The 27,590-nt window shown below is 35.8% G+C and overlaps 1 protein-coding gene across 9 annotated transcripts in view; it reads right to left on the bottom strand.

Moving 5' to 3' along the window:
• LOC18428503 (Peptidase S41 family protein) overlaps nt 1–27,590 on the bottom strand; it is a 63,528-nt gene that overhangs the window by 2,508 nt on the left and 33,430 nt on the right. For 5 of the 9 annotated variants that reach the window (XM_020663792.2, XM_088847741.1, XM_011622973.3 and 2 more), the window contains exons 6-12: nt 21,866–21,942; nt 6,231–6,275; nt 4,076–4,159; nt 2,952–2,990; nt 2,804–2,866; nt 2,564–2,693; nt 1,666–2,083 (exon numbers count right to left, since the gene is read on the bottom strand). In XM_020663792.2, coding sequence (XP_020519451.2) covers nt 2,034–2,083; nt 2,564–2,693; nt 2,804–2,866; nt 2,952–2,990; nt 4,076–4,159; nt 6,231–6,275; nt 21,866–21,942 — 488 coding nt within the window. In that variant the 3' untranslated portion in view covers nt 1,666–2,033. Of the gene's footprint in view, nt 1–89; nt 369–1,665; nt 2,084–2,563; nt 2,694–2,803; nt 2,867–2,951; nt 2,991–4,075; nt 4,160–6,230; nt 6,276–21,865; nt 21,943–27,590 lie in introns of those variants that run through there. The other 4 variants (XR_016041361.1, XM_088847738.1, XM_020663791.2 and 1 more) reach the window with 2 other exon arrangements.

The following is a 27,590-nucleotide window of genomic DNA, read 5'->3' as shown; positions in this document are numbered from 1 at the left end:
CATAAGGGAAATTATATAAGTTTCATGTTGTAGGGGAAGCAGAAAGCTTTCCCTTATTCTATTTCTGGGAATCAAACAATTTCAAGTTATATGTAAACGCCTTGTTGATTACATTCATTGTCTCATGCAACAGAGATGTAAAACACCACACTTCAATGAATCACATATGAATTCGTTAGAAAGACAAATATATAAGGATAAACTGGCAACTCTTACTGCCATGGCTACTTGTATGAATTTAGTTCAAACATATATAATGGCAAACACACGTAAATATCTTGGTGTACCTGATCTCTCTCAGGAACTGTATTTCTCAATCTATCTCACTTCCTTTCTCCTTCATTCTCCTCTTGATGTCTTTGATAAAGCTATTTATAGTCATCAAACACTTCAATTAGTGACTCTCAATCGAGTTTAGTTGATGTTTTTGATAAAGCTATTCATAGTCAGCAAACACTTCAATTAGTGACTCTCAATCGGATCCAGTAGTTACAATGAGTGCATATAGTGGTCCCGTGTCTTGTTTTGATGATGACATGTGGTCGTGCATGATTGCTTGTGGATCCTAGGGTATTCATCTCGAATGTATGTTTGCACCATCTTTATGACGCATATCATTGTATCCTTTCAACAAGTTTAGTGTAAGTAACATAATAGGTTCAAATTCACCGAAAATTCAACGAAGAGATTCAAATAGGCAAATCAAGTTTGATACAAAAGTTAGAATTATACTCTGACTATAGGTCATATATTTGATGCTATTCTCGATACTTTATGAATGTACCAAAGCATCAACTCAAATTTATGTGAGTCCAACACTCTAGTCCCAATGTAATATGTCATGTGTAACCTAAATAAAAAAAATTAAAAAAACTTGCATAGTAAGATTTTCTCAAAGATGCATCAAGAAAAAGTTGTAATAGGTAAAAATTATACCCAAACAAGGCAGTAAAATAAATTGCGATATAATTGTCTCAAATTTGCCTAGACAGATTTAGTTTTGAAAAAAGGTTTGGCTTAGGGTAAATTTTAATAAGCTAAGGAAAGAAAACCGGATATGAGCATATTGCAAGACCTTATTCTAATCCATCACTAAGTATTCATTTTAAAAAAAAAACCATTTGTTTTGGCAAATCAATGGGGAATAATTAGTGGTTTTCGAATGCATCACTGGAACTGAAAACCTAGACTGATAGTGGAGTCTCAAGTGGGGCTACCATCACGACCTCAACCCCATTCCCACCATCATTGCCAAGAAGATAACAAATATAAGATGCCAAATGAAGTTTAATATCCACACACGCGCACGTGCAGAGAGAGAGATAAGGTATAACGAGGTGATCCTGGAGAGATCGATTTATCATAGAATTGGGCACTGATGATGGGAAGTTGGAATCACGAGCTCAATCATATGATGATCAGCACCACGCGTGCGTTTCTGAGAATTTTAGTATGCCTGGAAATGTTTACAATCTTGGGTTTTAGATCAGGTTTCCTTCATTTATTTTTTTGTTTTCTCGTTATTCCAAATATCTATTTCTTGTCTGTACATGCTACCTCTTTTGGATTAGAAACAGACGCACATAGAAACATATTCATGGCTATGAAATTTCCATGCCAGTATATCAATTCCTATTGTGCATAAAATAGTTTTAAATAAACATATTTGGGATGTGACGTTCTCTCGATTTACATACATAAGTAACAGCAAGATACACTTTAATGTCATGCCCAAAATCATCAACTGCTGATGGGAAGATAATTCAAGGGCAAACACAAAAAAGAACCACATTAGAGATGCCCAGCCACCAAAAACAGATTAAGAAATGCCTAGCTGAACATACCTCAATGGCACTAGGTTCCAGCTGTATTGTCATGTTTTTTGCAACACAAATCAAGCTGTTGACAACTAGGGCTACAATAGATAAGCGTTTTCTGCTAATCATCAACTCTAGAAGATTTTTGTAAAACCCCTGATGTAGAATGCAGTTTAATATACAAAGATTGAAGAAGGAAGATGATGTAACTAGTAACTAATGCTGTGTTTTACAAGAAGACAGACGTTCTAGAGCTTCGTTCCAACCTGAAATCACCATGTAAACTAAAGGTTAACACTCGAGAAGTGCATTAAGTAAAGGGTGTGGTTTCCACAAGTTTCTAACCTTAAACAATCAGAATAAGGTGCACCTCCAAACTTTGCTATAAGGTGTAATTTTCGTGTCGAAAATTCTTAGGATGGCCCGAGAATCTATTTTCACTCCAAATATAAAACTTTAAATTCTACAAATTGTTCAAATCAAGCAGATCTATAAACGAATAAAAATCTTAAATATAGACAGTCTGGATAAGGTATTGCAAGAAGAACTATTTTTGGGACTTCAAATCTTCTTTTTTTTCCATATGCATGCATCTCTATTTTGAGAAGATCAATTAGATGGTTTTCCAATATCAAAAGAGCCTTTCTCAATAGATTTTTGAGGTGAAACTTAACTCTACAATTTAAGGCATCAACCTTATATAAACTTTTTCCTCAAGTTAATACATATAATTATGAGAATGTCACCTGGTCTACGTGTGAAATCAGGCTCTATGCCATTCCCATTGATATCCATGTGACTTGGTGTGACATACTTCCCAATTGTCACAACCACACCAGATCCATCATTGAGTTCAAATACCGATTGGATCAGTCCCTGTACACAAGTATCCAAACTGGAACCATGATCAAAGATTACAAAGAAAGCAAGAATTGATAAAATAATGATATTGAGAAAACAGAATTACAAATGACTCTAATAATGACCTTGCCAAAAGTTTTCTCCCCTACAAGCACTGCTCTGCAATTATCATGGAGTGCCGTTGCCACCTGAAAAACATTTCTGGTTATAAAATAAAAAGTTTTGTATAACGTTTGAATCAAAACTAGCTTTATAAGGAGGTCGGTTGCTCACTATTTCACTTGCACTTGCAGTTCGGTTGTTAACAAGGACCTGTATTAGAAGTAACAGGAGGTTTAGCCCTTCACATGCAACAAAAGCAAGGCAAAGTAATAATTACTCACAGCAGAAGACCTGAAACTGGGCTCGGTACCATCAAAAAATAGCAACTCAACGAGTAATAGCCCAGTAGCTGGCTCATGCTCAATAAGGAGCTTTGAAATTGGCAGGTTAAACTGAATTTTAGTACACTGCTGATTGGCATTGGGTCGGTCTTCGGGGCATACAGATTTTCCTATATTTCAGCAAACTATTCTAAAAAACCAACAATTCAGGAGATGTCTAATCAATTTGATTTGGTCATGAGGGTTTCTTAAAAGTAGATTACAGGAATCAATACTCCTATCAATTTTCTTGATCCCCATCTCCTGCCATGAGATGCTATCATGCGAATAGTATGGCAAAACTTGCAGCTTGATGGGGTTGCACATTGCTAGGCTAGTAGTCACATAAATCACTCCAAATTAAGGTGAGGAGATAAGGCACGATATGGAATTGGGAAATGAAAGTAATTCTTAGTGTACATTGGAGCAACATGATGCTCCCAATGCAGCTTTGAGAAGAATCATATTGCCCTTCACTTCTATTGCTAGTGAAGGCACTATGTGCACAGCTTATGTATCCATGTGTCTGTTCATGTGCGTATCGTGTACTTATCTTTTGATAGTACGCGACATTATCCAGGAAGTCAAGTGACTCATACTTTTTTATTTTATGCATAAATAATACAAAAATATTTTCCCCACCAAATTCACCTATAATTACAATTACATTATGCAACTCTCCGATGTCAACAAGAGTCGGTATCTACTAGAAGAATCAAGCATAGTTAATCCATGCACTTGCAGCAAACTGGACTGATTTTAAATGACCCTTTATATTACTGAATCACAAATACTGTGAGAATCATTATGCAATTCATTCATTCTTGCAGAGTCAAATTTAGGGCGGTGCAAAGAGGGACATCCAAAATAAACAGGCAGGCAGGATATGGAAACTCAGTTAATTCTGATTTTCGTGAATATAAAATAGATGTTTAAACATTAGAATGCATGCTCCAAGTAAACGAAAAACAATACCATTACAGGAGCAGATATTAGAGGTGCAGTTTCAGCCGTGATACTTCTTTGCAACTGTGGATCCCTCCCAAATGTATATATCACCTGGATTTCATGGGAAAAAAGATCCTTCAAATCTGAAACAGAGCTCTATTAACAATTACAGATAAATTATATTTCAAGTAGGACTGGGGAAGGCATAACTAAAAATTAACATAATGAAAAGGAAAGAAAAATAAGTGAGTGAAACTTCTAGGTGATCAGTTCAGCAAACAGATGATATCAATTGGTTCCATCTTTTCCAACTCGATTTGTATGCTGCTATATTGGGGTGCTGAAACATCTACCTTTACCTTATTAATGGGGATTGGTATGACACGTAGTATACATTTCTACACTTCATGCAGTATCAAATGTCCTTTCTCAATGACGCAAAGTAGAGATAAACCATTCCTCATTGACCATACAACTGGAGAGGAAGGGCTCATCTCCATCACCAGTCAATGGGAATGGACAGCAAAGACCGAATAATAGACTTACCCTGTTCCCTTATTTACAATTCCTAGTCGTTCTGTCTTTAACAAAAAAATGAAAGGAAGTTACAGTCCCAAGTTCACGATGCTAAGCTTTCTATATAGAACAGGAATTTAACAATATCAATAAAGGGAAAACTTTGGTAGCTGCATTGCAGTTAAAAATAAAAAATAAAAAATAAAAAAAGGGAAAAAAGACCCATATGGGAGGAAAGTTGAATACATGAGATTGTTCCAAATGCCCGAAAAACTGCTGACATGGCTTCTTTATAAACATAAAGAAAGGTAATGTGTCATGCGAAAACTTATCATGTTCAATGGTTTAAGCGTAGTTGTACTTGATGTGAAATCAAGAGAGCTTCATGATCCTAGATTTCTCTAATATTGTGGTAATGAGTAAACAATATAAAAGAAAACACAGATGGAAAAAGTGGATCATACACACGTGTGCCCACGAGTGCAAGCATGCACACGCACTCACACACATCCATACATGCACACACACACTGCAGTCTGTATAAGGTGTCAAGCTCCAATAACCAAGGGTGCACCTCCAAACGGTGCCGGAAGTTGCAGGTCGAATACCTAAAACCCCTACATGACCTAAAAATTCATCTCTAATTATGAAATTCAAATCTCCAAAAGTTGTGCAGATCGAGCAAATTTATAAAGACTAGAAAATTTTGAAAATAGGCAGTTCAGATAATGCATTACAAGATGCACTATTTTAAGGACTAGAAATCATTATGTCTCCATATTTGTACATCTTGTGATCAAGATGATAAATTTGAGAGTTTTCCAGGGTCAAAATAACCTTTTTTGGTAGCTGAAATCCTGATTGTTGTATGATCCTAAATTTCTCCAATATTCTAAAATGTCATGCATGGTGATGAATAAACCATAGAATAGAAAAACGAGATGGGAAAATGGATGTTACACACGCCCACAAACACTGCAGTTTATATAAGGTGTGAACCTCAACCTTAAATAATCAAAGGAGCGCCTCCAAACCATGTCAGAAGATGCAGTTCCAATGATGAAAACCCCTACGAAGACTTGAAATCTATTTTTACCCCTAATTACGAAATTCAAAGCTCCAGAAATCGTGAAAATCAAGCGGATCTATAAAAAACTAGACATTTTTGAAAATGGACGGTCTAGATAATGCACTACAAGATGTACTATTTTAAGGACACCAAATCATTTTTTCCTCTCCATACCATACATCTCAAGGTCGAGATGATCAATTGGAGAGTTTTCCATGATTGGAACAACCTTATTGGTAGGTTTTTGAGGTGCGCCTTATTTGTATAGTGTATAAGCTTCGCGCGCTTACATAAATTTTCTCCATACATATAGGCAAAGTGGCAAAGCTATCTAAAGTTGAAAGCGAAAGCAAAGAGAATGAATTTGACATTCTTTATGACTGTCAATAGGGAAACAATGATTTTAGCATTTTTCAATGATTTCAAATAATGAAAATAATGACAAAAACCAGATTGGATCTAAGCAATAACTCACAAGTGACACATGTTTCTTCTACCCTCTCACTATTTAATGACCAATTACCAATTCTCAACTACCAATTACCTGTAAAAGAAGAAAATAAATGCATTAAAACTATATTCCAAGAAATTACATACCGTCTCTCCTTGATTTAAAAAGAGTTTAGCAACTTCAATGCCAGCCTGGAAATTTTGTAAACAACTAAGGTCAGAGCTCAAAAGAAGAAATGCAATTATTAAATAAAATACACGATGATCAAACAGGCACTTAAATCTCGCTGCATGTTGAAGTATGATGGAGGTTAAGTATATAGATATTAGGGATATAGAAGCAGAAAATAGAAACAAAGTTTTCATTCCAGCACTTGTATGCCACATACGCACTTTAGATTGGTCCTTTTATACCACAATCTAATAAATACATAGGGAATATTAGCACATCTCAAAGAATAAAGCTAGGGACTGCAAATGGCTGCATTACAAAATGGATGTGATTTCTATGCGGCCAAGCCCATATATGTAGAAATGTGGGCCTCTTAATAAATCTATTTTCGAGATGGATTTAAAACTTAATTTTTAAGGACATGTAATCCCTAACATGGGGATCATGAACATGAATAAATAAATAAATTTTAAAACTAAAAATAATAATTCTAGTAAGAAAACATTTGGACCGTTAGTTTCTATTTTTTTTAGATGGAACACCTACGTGCATCCATCTTTAAGATGGATGCTTTACACTTTCTGGACCGCATATGTAGAAATGCCGCCCAGCCCGCATGAAACAATTTTCCTTACAAAATTGATACTCCTAGGATGTAAGTGATGAAAAAATGACATCAAAGTTGTAACAGTAAAATATCGAAATGAATTCGACTTCCATTTTGTAAAACAGTAGAGTATTAGTAAATATGAAGTAAAACAAAGCAAATTTTGAAGAGAAATGGAAATTATTTCTCAGTCAAGTAAAACAAACCAATTTTGGAAGAGAAATGGAAATTATTCTTCAATAAAAGCCACAAACCATATAAAAGAAGCACGCACATGTAGGTCACCAATCAAGGCCAAAAAAAGAATAAAACATCACAATTATTACCATGATCATAGAAATTATTCTACACTTGAAGAGCCCTCTATATGAAACTACAGAGGGATCAATTGAATCCACTCTACCCCAATCTGTTTGTGTGGGGCTTTTTGCCTATGAAATCAGACTATATTATACTTTGTCTAACAAAGTATTTTAGGATTTTAGGATGAGGAGATTTATCCCCTCCCTCCAACAAGGATCTATCCCCACCCTCTCCCTCTCAGTCTCCCCCCTCCCTCCAACCCCTACACCCTCCCCCCCCAACACACACACAAACAAAAAAAGGTTACAATATCACCTCGAATGCTTGAGAGGGAAGAACAAGTTGTGGCTCAAGTAGAGATAAATAGAGAGGAAGCCAAAGTAGAGATAATTCACACTTGAGTGAGGAGCTCAAAGATATATATTTATAATGTTTCTAACCCCAATTAATTTGAGGGTCAGATAGGGTACGAATAAATCCAGAAATTATAAAAATGTCTTTTACAATGAACACAAACTACAGATACAAGAATAATGTACAGAAGTATACAATTTACGAATACACCCCTGACCAATTATGACTAACACTCCCGCTCAAGTTTTATATCATGTTTTAACATGTACAACTTGTCCTTCAAAAACTGATGTTGTTCCTTGGATAATATGTCTACTATTTGATCTTTTGTGCCCACAAACCTTGCTTCAATTTCTTTGGCTTTAATCCATTCCCGCACAAAATTATAATCAATCTAAATACATTTAGATCTATCATGAAATAGTGGATATGCTGCCAAGGCTACGGTATTCTTGTTATCACAAAAACTGTGGATCTTAAAATTTTCATGCCCAATGTGGCCATCAAAATGTGAATCCGTAACATCTCCGATATAGTAATTCCTAACACCCGACATTCAACTTCAGTACTTGACCTGGCAACTATTTTTTGTTTCTTACCTTTCCGTGATAGCATGTTTTTCCCAAGATAAACATAAAATCCAGAGACAGACCTTCTTGAATTTGGGTCACTCGCCCAATCAGCATTGGAATATCCCATTACCGATTCAATTTGAAAATTCTTCATATCATTTTTATAATAGACTATGTCATCGCTCACTGTTCCTTTAATGCATTTGATTATTCTCCTTGAGGCTACCATATGAGATGAAGTGGGCATATGCATAAATTGACATACCTAATCATTGCAGATTATACATTCGGTCATGTTAATATGATATACTGTAAAGCCCTTACAATACTCCTGTATTTCTCTAGTTCTCTTAACAATTCCACTTCATCTCTGCTCAATCATTTATTCACAGCAACAGCTTTTCAGAAGGCTTATAATTCACATATTAATTTAGCGTAACAAATCTTAGGCATATGTTTTTGAGATAGCTTAATTTCATTGGCATCTCGATCCCTCTATCCCAAGAAAATACCTTACTTCTCAAGTCTTTCATTTGAAATTTATCCTTAAGAAATCTCTTCACATCAGCAATCAACACATACGAACTACTCGTAATTATAATATCATCACCGTATAGAAGCACTTACCTGCATCTTCTTTGGATGAATAGGGAGTGAACTACTGCAACCCTCTTCAAGCCTTGCTCCTTTAATGTATTATGGAAACTTTGAAACTAGGTTCTTAATGCGTGCTTCAGTCCATAAATTGAGTAATTCAATTTGCATAGATACTCTCTTACTAAATCGTGGTGGCTGCTCCATGTAAACCTCCTCTCCCACCATGAAGAAATGTATTCTTTACATCCAGCTGGTAGAGTAGCCAATTATAGGCCAAGGCTAATGATATACTAATGTGTACTGTCACAATCTTAAGAACTGGACTTGAGGTTTCTTGATAATGGAGTCTGTATTGCTGATTAAATCCTTCAGCTAACAATGCTGCCTTGGATCTCTCTATACTCCATCTGATTAATATTTCACCTTATATACCCATTTGCAACCTACCAGATTTTTATTTTCTGGTCTTCTAACAATCTCCCACGTATTATTGATATGCATGACCTTTATTTCTTCTTGCATAGCTTCAATCCACCTCTTATCATTTGTGGCCTCTAAGTATGTTAGTGACTCTTTAATCTTAAGATCTCACTCAAGAATGCGTGATATTCATTAGTGAAACTTCCAAATAGATGGTGAACGGAACCAAGAATAAGGCACAAGACTTAAAACCTTCTTAGACAATAAACTACACAACTTTAATGTACACTACCATTACATGACACAAGGCACTTTTTGTCCTCAATTACAACCACTTAAACTGGAATTACAGCAACGTTAATTACATCCATATACTCTTAAAACCAAGGATTACAACATAATTAGGATTCCTTAACAAAAGTCCGACCAAATTATGCATGGAGAATGAGAAAACACCCCATAAAATCAAGTGCTTAAAAAATTCAGCACTATTCAAATTTACAATGCCAATTAATAAATGAATTTCAAATACAAACACCACAAAACTCAATATCCTAATTACAAAGTCCAATATGCTCAAGTTCTCAATGGATCATGATCATGGGAAGCCAATGAGAGATCAGGTATGCCTGGTTTATGGCCAACGTCTTAAAAACATACCATACAATGACTATCTTGATGCCAATTCACAATTAGGCCAATTTCACAACATTATCATAATGGGAAGTAATAAGCATCTCATGATCTACATTTTGCAGGGACTTTTAACGAGGAGAGGCTCGATAAAACTTGGATCCAAGAGTGAGAAAATTGTGGGAGAGAATCAGGCATAAATATCACTTCAGTTTGGTGAGAAATCAAGTGGCATTGAATGGAAAATTTTTTTGTATAGTTTCCCCTTATAACTTCACCAAACCACCAAGGGGATGATTTCACTGACCATTTTGGATAAAAAAATCTCGAAAAAAATCAGTTAATTAAAAATAAAAAATCTCAATCAAAATGCCTCAAAAATTGAACTCAATCAACTAAATGTCATTTTTTTTAGGGTTTGTTAAATAGCAAACCCTCATCGATATGAGTTAAAATCATCATCATCAGAGCTTGTTCCCAACTATTTAGGGTCGAATACTCGAATCCTGGTATGTTGTTCTACTCTATCAAGGGCCTTATTCTCAGTGAGGCAATGAGTCCCCATATTTTTACACTACATCCAACCATATCTTTTGGGCCCACCCCTTACCTTTTTTATGCCTTCCACTTGAACCAACTCGCATCTCCTAACAAGTGTTGTACTGAGTTTGCGTTGCACATGGTTAGCCCACTTAAGTTTACTTTCTCTCATCTTATCGATGTTGGAGCCACACCTAAGTTATCCCGAATGTATTCAGTTTGAATTCTATACCTTCTTGTCTTGCCACTCATCTATCTCAACATCCTCATCTCAGCTACACGAACCTATGGGTATGTTGTTTCTTGACCATGCAATTTTCTGTCCCATAAAGCAAAGTTGGACTCATAGTTGTCCTACAGAACTTCCCGTTCAACTCCATTGGTATATGACGATTACATAAAAACTCCACTTGCACATCTCCACTTCGCCCAGGGAGCTCTAATTCTATGTGAGACATCTTTCTCAATCTCTCTCTTCCTAAATCTCTTTAAATTTCCTGGATTATCAATTCAAGATATCAAAAGTACATTCTTTTTGGTATTTCTCGGCAGTTGATCTTAACTACTTCCTGATTTCTACTCCTATTATTACTAAACTTGCATTTGATATGCTTTGTCTTAGTACGGCTAATTTTAAAACTTTTATATTCTAGAGCATCCCTCCAAAGTTCAAACTTGGTGTTAACATCGTTTTAGGTCTCATCGATCAAAACTATGTTGTCGGCAAACAATATACACTCCAGTACCTCATCTTGTAGGTGCCCAGTTAAGTCATCCATAACTATAACAAAGAGATATGGGCTCATTACTGAGCCCTGATGTAAATCTATTGTCACCAAAACTCACTCGCCTCTACACTAGTTGTGCACACAATAATGAGCACTCACTAGGGCATATCTCTCGCCAAGTCGATGTCGTATCTGGAGACTCTTTCTTTTCCAATACCTACCAAATTAAATCTCGAAGTACTTTATTATAAGCTTTCTCTAGATCAATAAAGACCATGTGGATATCTTTTCCCTTCATCCTAAACCTCTCAATCAGTTGACTAAGTAGAAAAATAGCCTAAATTGTTGACCTCCCTAGCATAAAACTGAATTGATTTTCTGATACACTTGTTTCATGCCTCAGTCATTGCTCAATCACTCTCTTCCAATGTAGCTTATAAGCTTTATCCCTCGATAGCTCCCTTGATATGAGTTACAATACCTAATTAAAAGAAAAATAAACCAAACGATAAACGCATACATTCGAAAATCATATGATGTCACAAATAGTCAAACACTCAAGAAAATCATGTATATATATCACAAGTCATAAAATAATAAAATATTAAAGTTTCAACTCTTGTACAAAAAGCATCGAATGTTTCAAACAAGCATGATGAACTAATAAAGGAAACTGAGATTCACCAATCATAAACACTAGCTATATCAACGCCCCTTCCACTACCAGATGCATTTTAAGCTGACGACAGTGCAAGGCCATTATCATCAGAGTCATCCCCTTCCTCCAAATACTGCTCATCTACCCTGATCTCCTCTAAATCCACCCTTGTCTACTCAATGGCTCTCTTCCCTTTTGTTTGTAATCTAGTGACTCGTGAAGGGATTTGCAGTGAACCTACAACCCTTTAACTTGGCTCCATGTTAATCCCTCTCCATGGAAGACTTCTTCATCATCATCATTATCTACCACCCACTCATTGGGATCATCCATGTTCTTCAGAACAATGGGGTTCAATGTCGTGTCTCTCTATTTAACACTCCTTCAGCTTTAGGTTGAATTCCACATACACAAGGTTATTCATCTTTTTATGCTCAAGATTATTCCGCTTCTTTGTATGCACCTATGAAATATTTATTAATTTGGAATATGTCCATAGGTTCAACACATTATGTCAAAAATTGCAAAGTTCATGTCAAAACTCAAAAGTCTATCAAGCATGTAGTATCTACCATCCAGAATGTGATGAAGTTGCACTCGCAACAAGATGAGCAACAAGTCAATTTAAGAATGCAAGTAGCCATCTGCCCGGGCGCCTAGGAGCCCATATTGATACAAGCCCCCCCATCTCGTTTGACTAGGCCTGGGCGATGCGCCAAACGCCTCCACCCACCTAAGTGATCCTCCTAGGTGCTCAGGCAGGCGAATTTTCCAACACTGATTCCAACCTTCCCTCCACTAATCTCAAATTCAAATTAACATTGAATTTGACTTGCTCCCACAAATGCACATACTTAATCACTTTAATTAGATGAAGAAACATAGGTAGGGGCTTGCCCCTAAGGTAATTATTCATACATTCTAGAATCTACTTGAATTTAATAATTCCATCCAATTCCAAGTCGCATGGGTGTACATGTGCACCCAATCACATGATGCCACATAGGAACCCAATCACATGTTCAAGACAAATCTATAAATCCATACTTTTAGCCTAGAAATATTCAAAAACATTAATCAAAAATTCCCAAAAATTCTCTAAACCATCCTCCATAAAAATAACACAATTTGGTATTATATAAAAAATATTAATGAGGGGAACTAGAATCCTATGGAAATGAATTGCGCATCGAATACTCCACTTGGCTAGACCTCGAATCCAAAATCACCTCAGAAAGACCTAGCAAACCCATGACCCAAAGTGTCAGACAAGGGCTCATACTAGGTTTATCAAAGTCAATTCAATATGTGGCTTGGGACTCTCAGCTTGTAGTGGATTACAAGTGCACCTCTGAAGACATGCACTCTAGTGGATGCGGGGTCCTCTCTCGGCACGTGCATATCTCTTCCTAGTGAATAAACTATGGAAAAGAGGTTTTCCATTTGCAACTATTTATGCACATGCTATGAGGAGGTTCAAGGTTAGGGTTTAGACAATGTCCTCTGAGCCAAACCTTCTCATACACACAAAATACTTGAACTCATATCGTACTCCATAATCAATCTCACATATTGCCCTAGCCAACACTCATAGTCATGAGGCATATAATAAACTAACCTTGACTAGAGGTAACCCTCAAGCCTCTTGGTGCCTCTCACACATACTGCCCTCATGACACTTGAGGTTTGTGACTTTTTATCCCAATGCGCCAAGATCCTAGAGTCACATAACTCTGGGTCACTCCCACTATGCTCAAGAGCTATAATATGTCGGGTTCAAGGCCTTGAAAGGCCTGAAATGCAATCAAACCTCTTAAATGAAGTGACCTCTGCATCAACTAGAGTGCTTATGATGGTTTGATTCAAATGCTCTACGGGTGGTTTGTGTGTTTGTTTGCTGGTCCTTCTGAAGTGCTCAGTTGTTGCCCATCTTAGCTCTTCAGTCTTCTTTCATACATGATGATTTCATGTGTCCCATTTTGTGTTGAGCCCCTACTTTGGCTAGTATGCTAGTCACCCTCGAAGAATGGCACAAAGTCTTCGCCTGGATTACAAGGAACAATGCCTTTAACAAATTTCTCCATCTGATGCCGGCTTATGAAGAATTGTTCACTTTCATTCTTGTGTTCATCTCTTTCCTTTGGACATGGACTTTCATGGAGTAGAAAACATTTAAATTTTCACCTCATTAAATGTTACATGTCTAGAAACAAAAAAAAAATATTTGTTCATGGATAAACATTTATAGCCATTATGATCATCTGGGTATCCCACAAAAACATATGTTTCTGCCTTAGGAATAAGTTCATCTCTTTCCTTTGGACATGGACTTTCATGGAGTAGAAAACATTTTCACCTCATTAAATGTTACATGTCTAGAAACAAAAAATATATATTTGTTCATGGATAGTCACATTTATAGCCATTATGATCATCTGGGTATCCCACAAAAATATATGTTTCTTCCTTAGGATCAAGTTTATTCCTAAGGCTACTATCAATATGGATATTACATAGAAACAAACAAAAAAAAAAAATTTGTTCGTGGATAGTAACATCTATAGCCATTATGATCATATGAGTATCCCACAAAAATATATGTTTCTACCTTATGATCAGTTTATTCCTAAGGCTACTATCAATATGGATTTTACGCCAACTTCTAAAACTCCTCAAGACAAAGTAATCAGAAGTCCTTCAAAGAAGTGTAAGATATGGAGACTTTCCATCCAATACAACAGGTTGAAGTCCATTTAGTCCATAAAAACTTTGGAACTCCACTACAAAACATAAGAGATAATCAAATTTCATTTATATATCTATGTTTCCTTTCTGCAACTCCATTTTGTTGTGGAGTATAAGGACAAGCCACTATCCCTTAGGAAACATTTAAAAATTTAACATGATTACTCTCCCCCTTCATCACTGTGAAAGTACAAACTTTGCTTAAGGAAATGCTTTTCAACAAATATCACTTTGAAACTTCTAAACGCCTCAATCACATGAGATTTTTATTAAGAAAGAAAATCCATGTAAATCTAGAGAAGTCATCAACATATATCACATAAAAAAGGGAACTAGAAGGAGATGCAGTTGGTGTCGGACCCTACACAACAGAATGCACTACCTCAAACGAAGAAGAAGCTCTTTTATTATTAGAAACAAATGGCAACTTGACATGTTTTCCCAGTTGACAAACATGACAAATAAACTCACTAGGACGATCAATATTAGAGGAAATAAGTCCTTATTTACACAACTTTTTTAAAGACTCCATACTACAATGACCCATTTTATGATGCCGCACTCTAGAATCCTTAACATAGTTACCGAAAGCAACTCGTAAACCGAATCGATTTAGAAATCGAAAGCGCAGAATCACCACCGGCTGGAAGATTTCTATTTCTAGGAATCGAGATTCGACCAAAATATGATTGAGATCCCTGCAAAAATGGAAGAGAGATTCCTAGCTTTTATAATCGAGTTACCGACCTAGTTGGAATCAACCAATATGGAATCGAGATTACGACATCATTGGAATCACGAGGAAACAAGGAGGAAAACAATACATGTCTCAATGCCATTCATTAACAGACATACCATACATGCGTGTTTACATTATTTTTATTCCATTATATATAATATCTTGGAGGTGCAATCTCTCCATTGGATCAATATAATGCCTACTAAAATAATTAAGTAGAGAACATGGACGACCTTCGGTTTCTATTGGTCACTTCACGCTTAAAAAATCCAGATGACTACACCTTGTAGCTTGAGAACAATGAAAGAAAAAATAGCCAATTCTAAACGAAACCGGCCGTAAGAAAGGAACCGGGACCCTCCCGGTTCCAGTTAACCCCGATTTTGAGGTGCTAGTTGTACGTTTTACCTGCCCCTAAAATGTCTGAACCAAAACCAGTCGATTAGTACACTAGTCGACCAGATTTCCAACTAACCGGCCAGTTTTCTACTAACCGAACCGGTTTGTGTAATTTCGGGCATTATCATGAAATACGGGTATTTTTACCCTGGTTGCCGTTATTTCCCATAGTAGCCAGTTATTTGATACAGAAAACCGTGACTTCGAATTTGATTCGTTTTTCCCACCTTTTTCAAGCTTATTAAGCCTTTTATAGTCAACTATTGGCTGAAATAATTAATCTAAGTGTATAAATTGATGGATTTGCAACCGGAAATACACCCGAAATCAAATTTTTGATGTTTTTTTTTGGTGTTCTTCACTATTTTGAAAAACTTCAGCCCATCTTGAGATTTTGGGCTCGTTCTTTTGTTGTTTCCGAATAAAAATCTAGACATTATGTAGATCATAGAGTTACTTAGAAGACTGAAGTCCTAATTTCATTGAATTGCCAAAATTTGGTGCTCAATTTTACATATCAGGGCATCCACTCAGGTTTTCAATTCTGAGATGAAAAAATCTGCCAACCGATCAATTTTTTGGCCTGTTTTTTATCATTTCTCAATCAAATTTTGGTGATCTTGTAGATCACAAAGTTACTCAAAAGATTGCAGTCTTGATTTGGTCGGAATGCCGAAATTTGGTTCTTGATTTTTACAGTTTAGGGCTGCAACTCAGTTTTTCATTTCTGAGTTGAAAAAATTCTGCCAACCGATCAATTTTGGACCCTATTTGATACTTTCTCAGTCAAATTTTGGGGCTTTTGGAGATCACAGCGTTATTCAGAAGATTGCAATCCAAATTTGGTCGAAAAGCCAAAATTTGGTGCTCGTTTTTTATTTTTTAGGGCTGCAACTCAGGTTTTCATTTCTGAGTTGAAAACATTCCACCAACCGATCGATTTTGGGACCTTTTCTATCATTTATCTGTCAAATTTTAAGGCTTTTGGAGATCACAGAGTTATGCCGAAGATTGCAGTCCAAATTTGGTCGAAAAGTCGAAATTTAGTGCTCGATTTTTACAGTCGAATTTCATGTGACTTTTCATTTCATGTGACCTTTCATTTCGTTTTCTTTTTTTAATATTAACTTTTAGTTGCTTAAGTGATTTTTTTAAAATAATTTTGCTAAAAAATTTAATTATAAAAACAGTATTTTTTAAATTTGAAATAATTTTCTTCAATTTTATCTTATAAATTTGCAATTTTTATGAGAAGGAACTCAGATATTTAACTTTTTGTCCACTTTTGTTTTAATACTATAAAATCTAAACTTGCGACATATTTTTTTTGTCTTTAATGTCTTAATCTAATATTATGGTAGTATTTTTTATTTTCTTTTTTGTTAATTGGAATGTTTTTGTTAGAAAGTATATTTGTTCATTTACTTAGATGCATTAATGTGCAATCATGTATCGATATGTTCTTGTAGCCATTGTAAGAAAATTATGTTGTATGTATTGTTATTGACATAATCATAATGTTCTGAATCTGAATGAAGAGATTTTCATTAATTTTTATTTATTTATTTTAGCTCTCTCATGACCATGGCCTATTGACTATTCATCTCTAAGTGTCAGTTTCTTACATGCGGCTCATGATTATTATACATAGACTTTAGATGATATTTTGTGACTTAGAGCAAGTAATGCAATTCCACTGAATAACTACACTGACATGGGTACATTAGTTGATTCAAATTCAAAGAAAATTTAGTTTGCAAGTCCAATTTAGTTGCAAGAAAATTCAAATTTGATTGCAAATCCAATTTCGTTTGGTTGAGAAGTAAAGCCATTGGGTGCTTCAGTAGATCCGAGGGCAGTCTCTAGGCTTTAAAAGTAAAATTCTGACATTTAACACATATTTGCCAAAAAATTGATTAAAAAGTACTAAAAAAAATAGATTTTAAAAAATGTTAAACAAGTAGGATTTGCCATAAATGACAAAAAAGTTAATAAAGTAATAAAAAAATCTACTTTTTGAAAAAAGACTAGAAAATTGTGAGACCCAGTATTTATAGCCAAAACATTTCCTAAAAATTGCATATAAATCATAGATAAGTTTTTAAAAAAATATACCCCAAATTACAAAAGGTGCGGTTTGTATAGAGCCTAGGCTCCAAACAATCAAATTGGAGCCTGCCTTCAAATAGTATTAAGAAATGTGGTTTCAACACTGTAAATCTTTGTGATAGCCTTAAAATATATTTTCATCTTTATTTATAAAGTTTAAAGCGTCAAAGATACTGTAGATCGACAGATCTATGAAACTTGAACATCTTGAAAATTAACGGTCAAAAAAGGCGTTCCAAAATACACTATTTCCAAAACTTGAAATCCATTTTTGTTCTCATTTCCATGCATCTCGATGTCGAGATGATCAATTTGAGGATATTTGGGCATCAAAACAACCTCTTCTAGTGAAATTTTTGAGGAGGCTCTAATTTGATTGTTTAGAGCCTCGGCTCTATATAAACTTTTTCTAATTACAAAAATATCCCAAATAATTTTTTTTTTAAAAAAAAAAAAATTGAATTTTATTATTTCTTGAAACATTTAATGGGCTTCGAAATTTTTATAAAACACTTATCATGATTAAAATATTAATTAGTGAATTTTTATGTAATTGTAATAATTTTATCATGGTAAAAAAAACAAAAAAAATTCGTAACTGATAGCTAGACACCACAGTACCCTAACCCCCCTCACCACTCTTATGAGTACTAGCCATTATTAGTTGGACTTTGTAGCTCCTTCCATTGAATTAATCTCAAATTATAAATTGTCTTGCATATCTCCATAGTCCTCAAATATTAATTTACATAAAAAGTTGTTTTAATTGTTTTTAAAACAAATATAAGTAATAAGATAGTATACACTTAATCTACATTTTTCAATTTTTGTTTTTTGTTTTTTTGTGGTGGTGGGGGAGGGGGGGGATAGGAGGGTTTGACCCATTCTTACAAAAAAAATTCTACCAGACCAAACCAGCCTGGTTAGCCCAATTCTGATCCAAACGCTTCCGGCCCCATGTCTGGTTAACCGTTCCAGTTCGATTTTTTGAACGCTGCTTAAGATTGAGCGTCTAGCTTGAGTAGTTTGATGCCTTGAAAACTTTAAAACATCACTTCTCAAGAAAAAAAAAGCAAAAAGAAAAAAAAGAGGGGGAAGTAGTAGAATTCCTGTAAAAGTGGAAACCGGTTTCAACAAGTAATTGATAAATAATGGCCATGTGTTCTAAATGTGTTGGAATTGATATTCCTAAAATAAGGAATCAAGATTCTAGACTTCACAAAAAAGAGTTCTGTGAAGATTCCTAGTAAGAATCTCCAAATCGGAATCATCACCTCTAGCGAGAAATTTAGGTAAATATGATCCTTATTAACACGACAAGACACGACAAGATTTGGGAACGTCTTCAACTCATCATCAAGTTGACTAGAGAACATCATGTATTCTTTATATAATCCCGATTGTCTTTTATTTAAGGACCAACTATCAAGGGGCATCTTCACTCTCCATGTCGAGAACTGCACGTGAAGATGTCCCACGATAAAATGTATGAAAACCCCCCAAAGGTTATTTCTGACATTTTTTAATAAACGAGGTCTTTTCAAAATTTGATCAAATATTGTGGGAACAAGGTTTTTTTTTTTTTTTTTGGGTTTTTTTTGCGACCGCCCCTGGGGGGAGGCAGGTTGTGGTTGTTGCTAAGGGCCCATCCCTATGCGTGTGGGGCCCACATGGTGTGGGAGATGGAGGCCAAATGCCGCACCTAGTGGAATGCGGCATGTTTCCCAATTTTCTAGAAACTTTGAGGGGAATCAAATTGTTTTCAAAAACATTTTTTGTTAGTTAAAGTATCTTTGGGAAATATTTTGTGAGATATTTTGGGGACCTAGAGCTTTGTGTTTTTTTTTTTTTTTAACACGACTCTTTTTAATCTTGAGAAATTCCTACATATGCCTTTGTGATAAAAAAAGAAATCTAGATTATTTAGGATTGGTCACATCTAGATATATTAGAAGTGAATATAGGTCAAACATTCAGGGAATAAAGGCTCCTAGATTCCTCCCTAAATCATGATGGTCAATTTCAGGGATCACAAATTACTTGGATATCCTAAGTCATATTGAATTCTAATCTTATTGGAACGCCATAGGGCCGTTGCACCCTACATAAGGTGGGGATCCCCCCTCATTCTCTACACAGTTTTCAGGCCTCTCTATCTCCTCCATGCCAACCCCCTATATTCTCTCTAGCTCTCTCTCCTCTCTAGGTGGCACACTACCCCCCATAAGGATCAAGGGGGAAAACGCACCACCAAAAAAACAAAGAGAAAGGGAGCACGCCCAACGCTAGACTAGGCTAGGAGAGGTGCCACTTAGTAGCATTTCCCAAGGTTTGAGAACGGTTTTTAGGAACCCTAATTTGTAGCCCATGCTCTCAGCCCCATAATTTTCTGGACGGGTGTTGCAGAGGTGCTTCCTAGTTCAATGGATACAACAAGACCTAAGGATTTATTGCGCTATAGGTTTGGTGATAGGGTGTGGGGTATGCTAAGTTCGAAGGGGGTAACTAACCCTAGGCAAAAAGTTCAGTAAGTCTCATTGCTCTGGACTTATATTTATATCCTAAATTGTAAGTTCATGTTCAGTTTTAAATAAAGTTTTGTTTTGGCAGTACGATTCAAAGATCCTAGACTGTACTACGTTTGTGCATTGTATTGTGGCAATTGTGAGTACAATACCAATTTGGAATTCTACACAACCACACCTTTTAGTCATCAGGGAGCCCGGAATTGTGTGTGGAATTCCACAAGGTTGCCTCTCTTGTTTTATAGGCTGCCCAAGCTTCTTTTCTTCTCTTATTCCACTAATATGTTTATGAATGGTATGTTTTTATTTTGTTTATATCCTCCCTATAGTTTACTTATTCATCTGTACACACTAGCTACCTAGTATTTAATTCGTTTTCCACAAGTTAGTATGTGTACAAAAGATAAAAAATCTAAACAAATAGAAGTGATTCATATCGGGAATGTAGTAACTTTTCTACTTTTAATAGGACAAATTCGACTTTTGGTTTCTGAGAAAGAAAATTGTTCATTCCTATCATAATTGTTCTAATGATCGAGTGGCAGACTGGTTTACCAAGAAACTAGAATTTAATTACGAAGCACTCAAGTAGACAAGGTATGCATGATGGCAGCACATATCATATGTGATGTTCTAGAGGTCAATCACATAGAATGTACGTCTGGAGATGTATGAAACACTTTGCATACACAAGGACCCAACTGTCTTGACGAAGAATGTACTGGCCACTGCACATATTTCCTCATTTGGAAAAGAAGCATAATTAATGACAAAGACATGAGGCCAGCAATCCTTAAAATGTAATTTTGAAGCTCAAATTGATATCACCCAAGGAGTTTTATCGACCAAAACACATTTTCATATATACAACCTAGATAGCTTTTATTCCAAAATGGAATTGGATTTTCTAGTGTATCTCAAAGGAATCATACTTGGTCAGGGTAAATCAATCGAAGTACCCATTCTTTGATAGCTCTAGAGGTTTACGAGCAGAACATTGTTTTCATGCATCTCCAGGAGGCTCAGTCCAACTTAGTCCAGTTTGCTCAAGGATATCCTCTCATTGGTGGAAAAAAGTATCATCCTTCCAAAAGTCCTGACCATCCCTCTAGTTATAAGCATCTAGCTATTTATAAGCTGAAATTACTGTAAGATTCAAGTCAGAGACATGAATAATAGAGATAAACAGATTTGAAACATCAGTGTTCTTGATAGTCCACATCTACAATAAAGTGAGTCAGGATGCCGAATTAACTTTCAGACCCTGTGTATTCTCCTTTTATCATGCACCTCATGAATGGAGAGCACCCCTTGTCCCAAAAAGGAGAACCATTTATTTAAATTCTATATTGAGCAACCACTCTCCCCGATTTAGTCAGTGTCCTGAGTTCATTGTTGCAAAAAGATCCAGCTACTAAATTTGGTTCCTGTATGTAATTCACAGGCAATATCAGAGCTTTACAACTGATTTTGCAACTGAAGATAAAGATCGAATTGTGATTGCTGTTACATATTCAGCGTGAGAAGACTATTTGATAATGGAGTTATTCCACTCGATCCAAATTTGATAATGGGAACACAATATCATACATTTAGAAACATCTGAAACAGAATTTCCTATGGGAAGGCTATTTGTATACAGAGGGTATTTCTTTCTGCATATCAATTTCTTTCTGCATACCTGCACGAGTCCACCAAGATTATTTCTCAAATCCAGTACAAAATATGATGCACCGGAGTCTTGAAGATGTCTTAATGCTGCAAAGAATCAATAATTCAATTAGTAAAAGAGAAAAGCAACGAAAACGAATCATCCTTCCAACCGAACTGCAAAATACAATGAAAGAAAATAAATTTAGGAGTTAAAGAATTTAAGAGTATTGTAACTCTAATCATATGTGCATAATCTGTTTACGTATGTATGTTTTTGTATTTAATGGATCATGTTCATAGGTCTTCATAAATAAATGGGCATTCAATGAAGAAAGTGAAACAACAAAAACATAAATACGACGAAAATTTGAGAAAGACTTAAAACTCCAATTATATAATATACATAAGTAATAGAAAAATAGGACAAACAACTAAGTGAAACAGTTAAAGAGGAGAAAACTATCACAAGCTGTATTTTATAGATCTCAGTTACTAATTGAAATGCATCCTCTAAAATTCGAGAAAAACTTAAAACTCTAATCAATCAACTCTTTTTGTGGCATGGTGATGCCCTCTTTGGAATTGTATCTGTAGTATGTATTCATACTTATGGATTATAGTCAAAATAAATGTGAGGTTCACCTGAAAGTAGTAGACTCCAAGAAATGAGACATGCTGAGAAACACAATTTATCAGTTTTTAAATCAAAACAATTGTCACCCTTTGGTTGCTCTCCAAGACAATCACATTAGGTGGTTTGCCACATTATCATTAACACTTTATGCGGCAACTGAGGACCAAATGGCGAATTTTTTATTGGCAGATGGTTGGCTTCAAATCAATATTAGCAAGTTGGGCATGGGCATGTTAGATATCCATGCACCAACTATGGGTGAGTGCATCCATCAGTGTATGCATTTACATCTGTGGTGTACTGTATGCATGTCCTAATGTTACAGTAAGGGTCCACAAGTACTTCCACAGACAATTTTATATCGGTTGGATCCACATTCATAACCTGGGATTTTTCCCCTTACCGCTTTCTTCTATCACGCACAAAACGCTAAATCTCAATCTAGGGATTGATACAAGCATATTTAAGAAATAGGTGTTGCTCCTGCACATTAGTCTGGCCCATGCTCAATAATAAATAATACTTTCTTTGGTACTAAAAAATTGTTTTCTGCTGTGCCATTTTAGAATTGATTTTACGAAAAGCATGTTATTAACATTGACAAAATATAAAATATAACAAAAAATTGAACCAAGTTTCTCAGTGCTCAAATGACGAACATGTGATGCTAAAAATATATGGTGACTGGATATATAGATGCTTGGAGAGAGGTTTGGGAACATGGGCAGGATCAAGGTTCAAGAGCAAGAGCTCCACTCTAAGCAGTCAACATTTTTATTATCATAAAATTTGTAAACTTTCCTATTATCCTTGTTGTGTATGCATGCTTGCATTTCTGCATGTGGATTCCATATTTCCATGGTTATGAATAGTTGGTGCTGAATCGAATCATAGTTACCGGGATGGCGATCAAAACAAAGGAAGCATGATAAGCAGGAAGCTCCCTACGGTAGGGACCAGGATCCATACAACTTGAAATCTAGGGATCTCAACCCCAAAATGCGAGTGAGCACAACCCAAACCATAGTTACCCAAATCTCTCACCGAAGGTTGTGATTCCGATTTGGAATCTCGACTCGGTGATTATAACAAGGAATCTTCACGAAACCTGTCTCCCTGAAGTCTAGAATCTCGATTCTTTCTTTTAGGAATCACAATTCCAACACTTATAGAATCTCGTTTCCAATATTTACTGATTCTCGATTCCACAATTGGTGAATCTCGATTCTACACTTGTTGAAACTGGTTTCTACATATAATGATACTAGATTCGATTGTTCTTTAGTCCAGATTCTTGAACAAGTACGGTGTTTCATAGATTCAAGAGACAATGAACTAATCAATCATAAAATCTTGTTTCCCTCCTCATAGAACCTTAATATGTTTTCCTTTTTTTTTGGAACTGTAATACCACAAAATCAAATACTAATATTCTAAGTGCATAAATATGTGACATATAAATTGGCTGAAATAATTATGAATTTTGATTTGGAAATTGGAACTAAAGATAATTATCATCCATAGTTGATGTGTGGTATGAATAATAACCCGATGAACACATTATCAAAGTTATAGTTCTATAAATCAACATTCAAATGCAAAAATCTAGAGTTAAGTTCTTGACAAGTTTCATTCCAATATCTTTTACAGGTAATAATGGCAAGCATAACTTCATTAGCAGGGCCTTGGATGTTGGGTTTTGTGGCCTTTAAAGGCCTAGAGAGCTTGTAAAAATGATAATTTACAGTGGAATATGCACTTTAGGGGGAGTGTGTGTTGATTGACCATGGGTTGAGTGGTTTATGGCCCCAGTTATGTTAAAAACCCTTACCCTTGGGCATGTAGCCCTATCAAGAAGGGTTTATAGTGGGTTATCCCTTGTTGAGGTTGGAGAGATGCCCACGAATGACGTTTGTAGGCTAGGAGAACTCTATGGTCTCTTGTGTGCAGTTGTAGGCCTATAAGAGCAACGGCCAAAGCCTTAATAAACCTTAATAAACCTTACGCACGGCATGTATACATGACACCCACATTACTGGGAAGCAACCCCATAACGGGACAAGTGTACATGTACCTAAAGACAACCCCCTTTGTACTGCGGTGACAAATGTTGGACTTGCTCTTAAAGGAGGGTTGAAATCCACATTCCAAGATCATAGTCCCACTGTTTATTGTTTAACTTTAACAATCCAATCACGAGCCCCTGGATTGAGACTATGGGTCATGGGTTTTTATTGGATTAGATAAGAAAATAGTAGTGGATCATGGTTCTTGGGTCCAGTGGAGTACCCTTATTGTCGCTAATTTTGACCTATTGGTACCAGTCCACTTTTTTAATTTTATTTTGGTATTAAAAATATTTTTATGATTTTTTATGCAACTTTCAGAATTTTTAAAAAAAAAATTATGCTGTAAATCCTTTGAAAAGGAATTTTTGTAATTTCTGAAATTTGGAAGGGCACATGTGGGGTTCAAAATCCAGCCCCACATGTGTGCCACCCATGAGTAGGATGTCGGCCATTGTGGCGACCACTTAAGCTCTCTTGGGTGGCACACCCTCTTTCTTTTATTTATGTGACATTTCTTTTTTATAAAGGTCATTCTAAGGGAATCTTTTAAACATTAAAAGATTGTTTTAATTAGGAGCTTGGTTCGACCCAAACTCTAATTATTTTGACTTCCTACAGATTTTGGAAAGATATTAGGAAGTTTTGGATTGGTTATAATTCTAATTTAAATAGAAGTTGGACTTGGGTCAATTGTTGGGGCGACATGCACCCAAAGGAGAGTCAAGGAGGGGTGCACGTCCAGCGCTCTTGTTCTAGAAATTGGGGAGGTGCCACTTATGGCATGCCCCTAAGTTGAAAAGGTTTCTTAATGAAACCCTAATTGTTTCTTTTTTCTCTCTAGTCCCATAAGGTTGAAAACGGGAGTTCCAGAGGTATTTCCCAGTTCAGATTGGTGGATTCAATAGGTTCTCGGATGGAGTGCAATCAGGTGATCGGATATGGGGTATGCTAAGTCCTAAGAGGATAACCCTAAGCACAAATCAATAAGGCTTCTAGTTATTTAATTTTATTTACTGCTGTTCTTGCCTTATTTAATTTCTTAAAATAGTTAGATTTGTGTAATGTTTATCTTTGGCAGTGAGTTATTAAGATCCTAGATTGTAGTTGGCCTATTTTAATTGTACTTGCAGCACTTGTAAGTAGAATTTCCAGCAAAGAATAAAAGAAAAGAAAGAAATTTTTAAATTTACAGCCTGGATTACGACATTGCCACTTCTTGCATGCCCTAATGATTGGAAAGGGTCTATGAAACCCTAATCTTGACCCATGCTCTCAACACCATAGATTTCATATAAGGTGCTTCCCAGTTCAGATTTGTGGATTCAAAGGGATCTAAAGATCAAGTGGCACCATCAGTCAGGTGATCAGGTGGGGGGTGTGCCAAGTCCTAAAGGGGTAACCCGAGGCAATATTTCAGTACACCAGTTCTATTTATTTTATTGTTCAATATTAATATTTGTTTACTAAGTTGTAAGTTCGAGTTCATTTTTAAATGAAGTTTTTTTTTTTTTGGAAGTAAGATTTAAAGATCCTAGACTGAAGTAGGCATATTTTTGCATTGTATAATGGCAATTATAAGCAGAAATTCCAGCTATTAATACAGAAAACAATGAAAAATTCTTGAATTTATACACTAGAATTCTACAGAGCCACATCTTTCACTTAAATCCTAAGAGAATTAGTATAAGTAGAGGGTATAGACTCAATTAATTTCAAAAAGAAAATACCACGCATTTCTAAATCGTCTCATTCACAGACTAACAAGATCCATCAGCTAAGTGCATGTACAAAACTAATGGCAAAGAATTCAGAACCAAGAAAACTAATCAGTTTTGTCTGCTCTGGAAGAGTTTAAGGGAGTAGGAGGCTCAAAGGCTTCACAGTTACATCAACTGCAAACCTTCGGCTAAAGGGCAGCTAATAGGCAGTTCGACATGAGGACAATAGATAGAATCTCACAGCATACAGACTTCTCAATTAGAAGTCCTTCAAAAGTCCATAAATTTAAGAGGTTACTCCAAAATGGATTTGCAATCCTTCAAAACCTATAGATAAAAGAAAACCCACTATTAAGATTGACTAGAATGGTCTAATAGCGAGCATCAATGTTTTTCATTCCATCGTTACGAATGAGTCTTATTTTGTCACTAATCAAGGGAAAATGGTCCAGCTTGATTTCCATCTTCTGGAGATTCAAGTTAGCTACTCCCAAACTGATTTTCACCTGATCTGCAGTAATTTAAATTTGCCAGCCAAAACAAATCTTTAACCCCCTATATAAAACTGAAATTCTAAATCCTTAATTGATTTTTGCCCAAAAGAAACTCACTTTGCTCCACCACCAAGATCAAATCATCGATCACTGTGGCAAAGATTGAACTCAACTTTCTTTAGGTAAGGACAAATCACCACTGTGAGCCCACTAGTGCTTCTTGATAACCAAATCGTCAACAGCACCAGCTCAGAATCAACTTCTCCCGCTCTCCATGTAGTGTGAAACGCAGTACAGAATTTTATCCAATCTCAGCTTGCATTCAAGAGCCTAAATCAGCCAATCAATGAAAGCCATGAATGATCGAGAAGAATAGTAGTCAATTCATTATACTGATGCTCTAGCACAATTTCGCCTCCAATTGAATCAGCTCAAGCGCCACCTTTGCCACAATTCTATCCCATCACTGTTTTGAAGTTCTTGCCCAAATTGCACGCTTCGATTTTTCTTCCTGGGGGCTAGATAGACTTAAGCCTAAAGAAATCCAACCCACTTTTTTTGCTTATTTAATAATTGCAAGACAAAGCACTCATCGAGGATTGAATTTTCTAGCACACTGAGAACATTGTCATTGTGCTTCAGTTTCTCAACAGTACCACCAGATGATGCTGTTGTAACCCCTTCACATCATATGACAAAGCCATCAGAAAGTAGACTTCCCCGTGCAATTCTCGTCAAGAAGAGAACACATACCAAGAACAGAAAAAAAAAGTAAAAACAACGTAATAGATTTAACATGCTTCACAAAGTGCTTGTGGAGGAGCCATAAAAAAGTATG

This window comes from Amborella trichopoda, chromosome 9 (genome assembly GCF_054954075.1).
Source record: "Amborella trichopoda isolate Santa Cruz 75 chromosome 9, AtrichopodaSantaCruz75HAP2 v2.0, whole genome shotgun sequence".
In the NCBI taxonomy this organism is placed as follows: domain Eukaryota; kingdom Viridiplantae; phylum Streptophyta; class Magnoliopsida; order Amborellales; family Amborellaceae; genus Amborella; species Amborella trichopoda.
The sequence above is the reverse complement of the archived record's forward strand: the minus strand, read 5'-3'. Positions and strand labels throughout refer to the sequence as shown.